This window comes from Strix uralensis, chromosome 31, assembly GCF_047716275.1.
Source record: "Strix uralensis isolate ZFMK-TIS-50842 chromosome 31, bStrUra1, whole genome shotgun sequence".
Lineage (NCBI taxonomy): Eukaryota > Metazoa > Chordata > Aves > Strigiformes > Strigidae > Strix > Strix uralensis.
Window position 1 is genome coordinate 2781046 of NC_134002.1, and position 10700 is coordinate 2791745.

The 10700-nt window shown below is 50.8% G+C and overlaps 1 protein-coding gene across 1 annotated transcript; it reads left to right on the forward strand.

Moving 5' to 3' along the window:
* The first annotated feature begins 3021 nt into the window (after positions 1 to 3021).
* LOC141936077 (olfactory receptor 14A16-like) lies at positions 3022 to 3975 on the forward strand. Its single transcript, XM_074852802.1, has one exon. It carries the CDS (start codon positions 3022 to 3024, stop codon positions 3973 to 3975), a length of 954 nt encoding a protein of 317 aa, XP_074708903.1.
* Positions 3976 to 10700: the final 6725 nt, after the last annotated feature.

The following is a 10700-nucleotide window of genomic DNA, read 5'->3' on the forward strand; positions in this document are numbered from 1 at the left end:
GTGGTGTAACAAGTCACCCAGAGGGAGACTGGAGCTGCCCCAGGCTTTGTGTTTCAAGGAGCAGCCAGGGAGGATGGAGAGATCTCAGTAAAGGAAGGGAGATGCTGAGGTGAGAGCAAGGTGTGGTAGCCGGGCGGAGGTCTCCAGCCTGCAGAGAAAGAGGTGCAGGTGTGGGACACGGTGGGACAGCCTGTGGTGGAGACGATAGAGAGATGAGTAAAGTCTGAAAATCCCCCAGCAGAGATGAGCTCTTTCTGCCCTTGGCTCTGGCTGTTGTCTCTGCCACTGATGCTGATGAGGAAGCACCTTCCCCTTCCAGCACTGGGTCTCATGGCCTCCCCTTCCCCACCCAAGAGCCTGGGTGGTTGTGGACCATAGTCCTGCCCTTGGCATTGTCACTGCTGCAGGAAAAGCCCTGAGCAATGTGTGAGGGACAAGATCTCCCTTCCCAGGGGCTGGTGGTCGGGCCTTGACCCTTTGGCTTAATGTAACACATCCAGGTTTATTCAGTATTTGTTCCAGCTTGACATGCCCTTTGTTTCCCTGTCATCTCTGTCTGGAGTTTTCTACTCTAACTCCCCACTGGTGAGGCTTTGTCATGAATGCTCCTCAGTGGGACCAATTAACATTCAAAGAAACTTTAGAATTTGCATCTGATTTTTACTTCTTGACAGGCACCTTTAAATGTCTTATCACCATCTGAGCATCAAGGACTCGGCACCAAACCCATCTGAGGGGTCATTAAAATGCCTTGGGCTGGTCCTCTGCTGCAGAGCTGGGCCGGGCTCCTGGGACGGAGGGAGCTGAGGGCAAGTGGTCAGCGCTGCAGAGAGACAGCTCTGCCCAGGAGCAGCTCCTCTGCAAAGCGCAGCAGGGCTGAGGGCACTGCCTGCAGGCACCGAGGGCAGAGGAGCCGGGCACAGAGAGGGGAAAGGCAGACGGCAGTGGCAGGATGCTGAGAGCTCGCTGGAGGACAAATCTTCACAGCCCTTGACACAGTAAGTCTCTGGGTGCAGGGCCATGCAGCTGCAGGTGGTGGAGGGATCTGGTGAAGCCAGCACAGCCGCCAGGAATTTCCCTGGTGTCTGGAGGAGGAGGCCGTGCTCCAGAGCAGGGATTCCCTGCTGCACTGTCAGAGGGACAGGCCATGGCGGCTGCCTTCTCCCGGGGACGGCTGCAGGGGTGTGCAGGCGTGGGTGCAGCCAGGGGTGCCCAGGGCTGTCCTTGAGAGCAGGGTCCCTGCAGCCCAGGGGCTGTGTGCTGGGGCAGGGACTCTGCCGCCTGCCAGGGTCAGCACTCAGCCTGCCCGGGGAGCTGCCCACGGTGCTGTGGGGAGAAGCTGTGTGGGGAAGGAGAGACCCCCGGCAGGGCAGGGTCCTTCTGCTGTGGAGAGGGTGCTGCGTGGGTCAGGGCTGCTCACAGCTTCAGATCACCCCCAGAACATATAATGAGAGCCTTTCTGAAGAAGGACATCAAGGCAGCATTTACCTGAAAGGTTAAGAGTCTGTGCTTTGAATATTCCCCTGTTCGCTGCTTCGGTGCATAGAGGGCGGTGGGAATTCATTCCTCCATTCTGGAGAAGGCACTGAGATCCCAGTTCTCCTTAGGAGTTTTCTGAACTGCTCCCAAGCACCTGCCCTCACAGAGATGCCCCTGGGCAGGGCCCTGCTGCCAGGAGGGATCTCCAGGGCAGAGCTGTGTACACAGCGGGTGGGATGGGGGCTGTGAGCACTGACAGGGAGGAGACTTAGGGACAAACAGCTCCTGGGTGTGACAGTTCCAGGCAGCAGAAACATGGGCAGGATTGTGAGGGAGTTCCTACCAGTAATGCTGTGGGAGGATGGTGACTCTTTGCCATCCCCTGCAGTGCAGACACCTTCACTGAGCAACTCCCTGGTCTCCTCTCCCACCCAGCAGAGCCCCCCGCCATTAATGTCACAGGGACATGGTGATGAGTTGCCCTCGCAGCAGCCTGACAACAGAGGAGGAGAAATGCCCGAGTGCCCAGCGTTGTCTCCCTGTCCTGCCTTCCTTGGCATGAGCACTTTGGCGTGTTCCCCTCTTCTCCCTGCTGCCCTTCTTACTGCTGCACTCACTGGTGTGGAGGGGGAGGCCTCAAGCACAGCTCAGACACTGGTGCTGCGGGTTCTCTCATGCCAATGGATCTGAGGAAAAGCATCTCAGTCCCCTGCTTTACTCTGGGGCTCCAGCCACCGTAGTGGGTGGGGTGGGCAATGACCTGATCCCCCTTCATGACATCACAAATTTTGGTTCTTCGACTCCTTCCCTGGGGGGTCCTCCTTGGCTGCAGGCTGCCCTCCAGAAGGGCGCAGCTGCCCCAAGGCATTCTTTCTCTAGCAACCCCCTGGAGAAGACATCTCAGTGCTAAGGACATGGAAATGCTGCTGGGATGCATGCGGGCAGCTGTAAAGACACCTCTGTGTCCCTGGCTGGGAGGGGAGAGCTGAGATCCTCTGCTCTCAGCAGGGTCCAGTTTCTTTTGCAGGGAACACCTGAAGGCGATTGTCCTCCAGCTCAGATAGGTGCAGGCACAAGGCAGCTGTGGATAGGACTGATGGACACAGCGGCTGTCCTCACTGTGCACAAATAGACAGGCCCTTCCTCTTTAAGGACTCACAAGATTCCACCATTGAGTGCAGCAGAAATGCCAAGGATGTCTGCCTTAAGAACACTCCTCAGGTGGGATGGGGCCACTAGAACAGACTAAACATAAGAAATCCTTACAGCTCTGCTCTGCAGTTGAGTGAATTGGTGGGATAAATATATGTAGCATAGCACTGACTCCTCCAGAGCCCACAGCAGAGACCTCTGCTCCCTTGGATACCCTCAGCCAGCTGGAACCAGAGCTCATGAGGTGGAACTGCCAAAGGTTTTGTGGAAGAGGTGAATCAGTTTGGAAGGATTCTGCAAGAAGTGGAGTATCTTTTCTTCAGAGAAATCTGCCCTAACTTCTCACTGATTTTTCCAACATGTACAGGTCCTGATGTCCAGTAGAAACAAATGTGCAACAGCAGCTCCATCACTGAGTTCCTCCTCCTGGCATTCGCAGACAGACGGGAGCTGCAGCTCTTGCACTTCTGGCTCTTCCTGGGCATCTACCTGGCTGCCCTCCTGGGCAACGGCCTCATCATCACCGCCATCGCCTGTGACCACCACCTGCACACCCCCATGTACTTCTTCCTCCTCAACCTCTCCCTCCTCGACCTGGGCTCCATCTCCACCACTCTCCCCAAAGCCATGGCCAATTCCCTCTGGGACAACAGGGGCATCTCCTACTTGGGATGTGCTGTCCAGGTCTTTTTCTTTCCCTTCTTAATCTCAGCAGAATATTTTCTTCTCACTGTCATGTCCTACGACCGCTACGTTGCCATCTGCAAACCCCTGCACTACGAGACCCTCCTGGGCAGCAGAGCTTGTGTCCACATGGCAGCAGCTGCCTGGGGCACTGGGTTTCTCTGGGCTGTGCTGCACACGGCCAACACATTTTCACTTCCACTCTGCCAAGGCAATACCCTGGACCAGTTCTTCTGTGAAATCCCCCAGATCCTCAAGCTCTCCTGCTCACACTCCTACCTCAGGGAAGTTGGGCTTCTTGTGGTCAATGCCTGTTTATCATTTGGATGTTTTGTTTTCATTGTGGTGTCCTATGTGCAGATCTTGAGGGCCGTGCTGAGGATCCCCTCTGAGCAGGGACGGCACAAAGCCTTTTCCACGTGCCTCCCTCACCTGGCTGTAGTCTCACTGTTTATCAGCACTGCCATGTTTGCCTACCTGAAGCCCCCCTCTGTCTCCTCCCCATTCCTGGACCTGGTGGTGTCATTTCTGTACTCAGTGGTGCCTCCAGCAGTGAACCCCCTCATCTACAGCATGAGGAATCAGGAGATCAAGGATGCCCTGAAGAAAGTGATAACCAAATGTTATTCTGAAGCCATAAATTGTTCATCTTCTTTGTAAAAATTATAATATAACTCTGTACAGGCCCAGCCTTTAGTCTGTTCTTTCTGTTGTTGGTGGTGATATTTTACTTCTAATGCTGTTGTCATCCCCTTTCTAATTCATTGTCTGCTTTTCTTTTCTGACTAATTGGCTGGATATAATGAGGAGTCATGATGTGTGTTTTAACATAATAAAGGGCCTGCAGTGACTTTTTTTTCTTCTGAGATCTTTCCTCTGAGATTTTATGGACCTGCAGGGACAATTCCTGTGTGCAGATGTGGATGGGAAGAGAGTCCCAGCATGGGAGCCCTGCCATGAGCACTTTGTCTTCCAGAGCTGTTCTCTTTTCACTTCCACACTCTCTTTCTCATCCCTCCAGTTTGGTGTAAGGCCTGAGTGCTCTGGCAGCTTGGTCACACTCCTGCTGCATGGCAGTTCTGTGACCACAGGCAGGGACAGGCAATGGGCACTTCTGTGACAGAGCTGGCCTCCATAAGAGCGGTTCCATCATGAAAGAGGATCGGCTCAGGGTACTGCCTGAAGGCTGAGGTCTTCTTCCAAACCTGATCTCAAGAACATGCCCAAGGAAGTGGCCCGCAGATGAAAACACCAGTGAACAGGTGCACAGTGTGATTTGCAGGGTGGGAGCACACAGCAGTGTCCTCGCACAGCCAGGCCTCCTGGGAGAGACTTGAAGGACCAGGGTCTGATCTGTGCCCATGTTCACTGGACACACTGGGGAAGCTGCCTGTGCTGGTTTGGCTGGGATACAGTTAATTTTCTTCCTAGTAGCTGGTATGGGGCTGTGGTTTGGATTTGTGCTATAAACAGTGTTGATAACGCAGGGCTGTTTTCGTTATTGCTGAGCAGGGCTTACACAGAGTCAAGACCTTTTCTGCTCCTCACCCCACCCCACCAGTGAGCAGGGTGGGGATGCACAAGGAGCTGGGAGGGGAACACAGCTGGGACAGCTGACCCCGACTGACCAAAGGGATATACTATACCTTTTGACATTGCACTCAATAATATAAAGCTAGGGGAAGAAGGATGAACATGGGAACGTTTAGAGTTATGGCATTTTCCTTCCCAAGTCACCGTTACATATTGTGGAGCCCAGATGTCCTGGAGATGGCTGAGGCCCTGCCTGCAAATGGAAAGAAGTGAATGAATTCCATGTTTTCCTTTGCTTACATGTGTGGCTTTTTCTTTACCTATTAAACTGTCTTTATCTCAACCCATGAGTTTTCTCACTTCTACCCTTGTGATTCTTTCCCCCATTGGACCCAGGGGAGTGAGTGAGTGGCTGTGTGGTGCTCAGATGCCGGCTGGGGTTAAACCATGACACTGACCCAGGGAAATCATCACTCTCTAGCCCCTCCCAAACACCCTTTGCAGCACTGGCCTCTCACCCCACACTGGGGAGAAACTTTTTCCCTCCACGGAGGTACATCAAATAAGTAGCTCAGAAGTCCATGTTTGCATTGTGAGGAGGAGATGTAAGCATGCACATCATGTGTGTGAAGTGTGAGAGCACAAATGCCATCAGCCATTCCTGGGGGTGCCTTGAAGGTGTGTGGGACAAACAGTGTCATGAGGTCACTTCTCATTGAGACTAACATCACCTGGGAAACCACCTGAATGCAGCAATGGAAGGTGTTTCCTTGAACCAAGGGCCCTGAGTCCATTCCTCATGTCATGGGGCATCTCACATGAATGCAGAGCAAGATGATCACCACAGGGATGAGGGGTCAGCCAGCCTCTGGTAGTGGCAGCAGGAGGCCAGAGAGACACTACGACTCCTGCAATGCACTGCCTCTGCATGTGCAAGGGAAGGACTCGTGTCTCTGAATGCTCCTGTGTGTATGATGAGTGCATGAGGCCAGCTGAGATGTGGACACCTGACAGAGCCCTGACACTTCTGTGTGTGACTCCAGGAACAACCCCCACTCTCCCAGTGAGACTCATCTCAGCTGCCTTGGACAGGCTCATTGCAAGTGCTCCTGTTCGCTACGTCAGCCTCGCCTGTGATTCTGGACTGAGCCCTCAAAAGTATGAGAGGAATCAGAGAGGTTCTGGGGTCCATGGAAAAGGCAGACGTCAAACCCATCTTCAAGTGCAGGAACGAGAATGGGAGAATTATAGGGGGAGAGTTATAAGCTGATCACCTTCTCTCCATCCCTGGGAAGGTGGTGGAACACGTCCTCCTGCAGCCATCTCCAGGTAGTTGAAGGACAAAAAAGGTATTTCTGAACCAAAACAGGCAGGGGACAGAAGGGCATGTTGTGCACATGGAATTTTGCAAGGCCTTTGACATGGTGTCCTGTGGTGTCATTATAGCCAGGTTGGGGCTACCTGGGCTGAAGAAGTGGATGTTAGGGTGGGTGGAATGTTGTCTGGGTGATCAAGCCCAAATGTCATCAGTGGTACAAAGTCCTGAGTGCAGCCGGTCACTAGTGACATCCCTCAGTGACCAGCACCTGGGCCAACACATTGAACATCTTTACCATCCCCCTGTATGATGTGACAGAGCGCACTTTCAGTTCCTTTGTGGGTGATGCAAAGCTGGACAGAGGCCTGGAACAACCTCAACTGGTTCACCCTGCCTTCAACTTGAAAGTCGGACAAGAGGTTGTTCAGGGCTCTCTTCACACCTGAGTTACTCTGTGATTCCATGAATCTTTCCCTTGACGAGGTTTCTGATGACAGAATAGGCTGAGGAAGAAGGAAATAAAAAAAGAGGCAGAAGAGGAGCTATAAAATGTGCAAACATAACTACAGCAGTTCCTGTGAAGAATGTTTCTCCACTCAGACCGTTAGTAAGAAATACATTTGATAGATGTTAATAAACAAGCAGAGTTTGATCTGGTCAGGTTCTGGGCCATGAGGAGGGTGATGGATGTGTATGGTATTATGAGGTCAGTTGTGTCTCAGAATCTCACAATTCAGTAGGAAGCGTGTGGCTGTGAAGGGGACCGTGAGGTCAGTTCTGTCTCTGGAGGTGAAAGCCCAGCAGCAAGTACAAGGCTTGGAAAGTGCCTCTGCCAAAGTACCCATAGGCCTTACCCAGGAGAAGGGCTTGGACATGGGCTGTCATGTCCATTCCACCTGAGCACATGTGGGACAGCAGCAGGCACATGGATTGGTCACGTCCATCCGAGAAGCTGAAAGGCCAGCAGCGGTCATGTGGTTTAGAAGATCCTGGTGGGGTTCCTGCTCTCTGGTCAGGTGAAAGGCCACAGGAAGCCTTTAGGTTGGGTTCCCTGCTGGGAGGGCAGTTTCTGAGGTGGTAGAGCTTTCCTTGGTAGTGGGAAACATCAGTGAAGGTCGTGAAATGGTGGGGTGGGAGCAAGGCGGGGAAGGGAGATGGGTGCTCCAGCCTGCAGGGAGAGAGGGGCAGGAGTGGGACAGGGTAGAACAGCCTGCAGTGGGGATGGCAAAGGGCGCTGGCAAGGATGGGAGGTGCCAACAGAACCTAGGTCTTTGTCCCCTCGTGTCACCGATGAGTGTTTTAGATCACCTAAAGTATCATGGGGAAAGGTATTAGCAAAAAGTGATTTTAATGTGAATTTGTAACAGTGTGACTTAATGAAATTTGATGGCAAGTTTCACTCTATTGCTTACTACATGGAAGAAACAGAGAAAGGAAAATTGAGGTAGAATCGAGTTAGAATGATTTACACAGAGACCGAAGATGCAGGAGTGTAGGGGGACCCTCCCATTGCATCACGAGGTTCAGATGGGGCCCTCTTACTTTCAAAAGCCTTCTCAGAGAGGAGTCTAGGTGCAGCTAGATCCAATCTTAGTCCCAGACCTGGTCAAGAGTTTATGTCTAATGGAATTAATATAAAGATTAAGGAAAATATCTTGTTGAATTTTTACACTAATTTGTTGGGTAATGAGTGATTATATATCCCACAAAATTTTGAGGTAGCAGAAAGTTAAGATGTATTAACACTGAGAAGGTAAACCACAAGATTAGGTTGAATGATTTTTGGCAATACTTAATCACTGGCTGATTATAAGGCTGATTTAATAAAATTCATTATAATCAACATCATAAAGTGTCCTGAAACAAATAGACACACACACAAACATACACGCACAGAGAGGTATAGAGTTTAATGTGTGATAGTAAATTATTGGTACCAAGTAATCACTGAAACTTCATTTCATCATTTTTCAGCAGAGAATTTTTGAACCCTTTCTCTTCATCAGTTTCTATCAGCAGACGATCTTGGAAATCTTCATGAAATTTGTTCTATGAAATCCTCACAAAATCAGCCCTAAGAGGCATCCCATCTCAGAGGGTGATACTGGGACACAGCCTGTTGTGATCCCGTAGAGCTCAAAGGGTCACACTTAGGGTCGCTATTTATAGAATCACGAGATGATTGACTTTGGTCAGTATTTTTTTCATATCGGCCACAATTCTTGTCAGGTAATTCTGGTACCTCTCAGAGCACGCTACGATCCAGGCAGCAGGAGTTTCAGGTTCAGTTAGGAAGTGCCCAATCGTCCTACTGCACTGTAGTTATAACCAGGAGAAGAAAGTACCAGATTGTCCCAACTGGCTGCACTTGTAGCCAAGATAAAAACGTGCCAGATCGTCCCAGCCCACTGCACTTGGAACCAAGACAAGAACACAATGTTGGCTGGTCCTGAGGTGGCCCGGGGGATCTGCACCACCACACCTTGGCTATGGCAGTTGCCCATGAGAAGACATGTCCTCATGGCACTGGAGTCTCATTGTCTCCTCGCAGCCCCATGGGGAAGCTGGAATTTGTTGTGCCCTTGTTGTCCTTTACTTGTCATTGAACCTCCCTCATGAAGACAGGAGGAGAGAGTTGGGCGTGTTCAGCTTGGAGAAGATAAGGCTCCGGGGAGACCTTACAGCAGCCTTCTAGTACTTAAAGGGGCTACAGGAAAGCTGGGGAGACCCTCTTGATCAGGAAGTGTAGGGATAGGAGGAGGGGTCATGACTTTTAACTGAAAAAGGGTAGATTTAGATTAGATATAAGTTAGAAATTCTTCCCTGTGAGGGTGGTGAGGTACTGGCACAGGTTGCCCAGAGAAGCTGTGGATGCCCCCTCCCTGGAAGGGCTCAAGGCCAGGTTGAGGAACCTGATCTAGTGGAAGGTGTCCCTGGCAATGGCAGGGGGGTTGGAACAAGATGGTCTTCAAGGGTCCTTCCAAACCGAACCATTCTACAATCCTATGGACACCCTTGTTCCTCACCTCACCAACATTGTTATTTCTTTCATTGGCCCCCTGGGACTTGCATCACTTTTCTTTACATCAGACTTCTCCACTGAAGCCCACACCTGACTGTGACAGCTTCTTTGCAGCAATTTCCACCTGCTTTCCTTAGAGCACTGGAGGTAATCAGGCACAGAAGGGTTTTTTTAAATTGGGAGAAAGAAAAAATGAAAAGCACATCACACTGGCGGCTTTATTCACCCCCTTAAGGATATTCAAGGAACAGACCAATCATATTCACAGTGTGCCTGGATACATCTTGTCTTCAACAATGCCATCCTAGAAGGACAACAATGGTCCATACCAAAACTCAGTTGAAGCTTGAACAGGAATTCAAAAGCACCAAGATGAGCTTTTAGTACTTCAGGAACAGCTGAAGAACAAACAGAGATACTGTGGGACCACTGCTGATTTTAGAAAGAGCAGGTGTAGGTAGATCTGTTGATGAGAGTCTCCTGGTTTGGACATTCAAGCTACTCTGGGACTTTCTTAGAAGGAAACAACATTATTTATCATTTCTGCAGTCAAAGAGGAACAACGTTCTCATGAGAACTTCTTGCTGCACTGTTGGGTACAGGCACAGCCAGGCAGGTGGCATAAGGAGCAGTAGAGAGTGGGAGCTGCCTGCAGGCTCCTCTGTGACAAAGAGCTGCTGAGGTTGTCCTGTGGCCAAGGGACCCGTGCAGCACAGCACAGGCGTGAAGACCGCGCTGTACATGCAGCAGCACAGAGCAGCACAGCACTGACTGCTCAGGTTTCCCTGGGAGAAGGCTGGGCTCCACCCTGGTGCCCCAGCTGAGGTGCTGCGGCCCAAATGTGCACTGCCAGGAAGGGCTGTCGGTCCATTGCTTGTCACAAAAATGTGACATTTTTGGATTATATGAGTAGAATACTGTAGCATGGCATAAGATAGAACAGAACAGAATAGAATAGTTCAGTTGGAAGGGACCTACAGTGACCAACTAGTCCAACTGTGTGACCACTTCAGGGCTGATCAAAAGTTAAAGCATGTTATTAAGGGCATTGGCTAATTGCAGGATTGGGACACTGACTAGTTCTAGGAAGCCCTTTCCAGTGTTTGATCATCTCTCAGGAAAGAGAGGTTTCCTAATCACAGAATCACAGAATCATTCAGTTTGGAAAAGACCCTCGGGATCATCAAGTCCAATCATCAGGCCTATTCTACAAAGCTCTCCCCTACCCCATATCCCCTAACATCTCATCCAAACGACCCTTAAACACATCCAGGGATGGGGAATCCACCCCCTCCCTGGGCAGCCTATTCCACTATCTCACCATTCTTTCTGTGAAAAATTTTTTCCTCATGTCCAGTCTGAACCTCCCCTGTTGCAGTTTAAAGCCGTTCCCTCTTGTTCTGTCACTAATTCCCTGTGAGAAGAGACCAGCACCAACCTCTCTACAATGTCCTTTCAGGGAGCTGTAGAGAGTGATGAGGTCTCCCCTCAGCCTTCTCCTCCTCACACTGA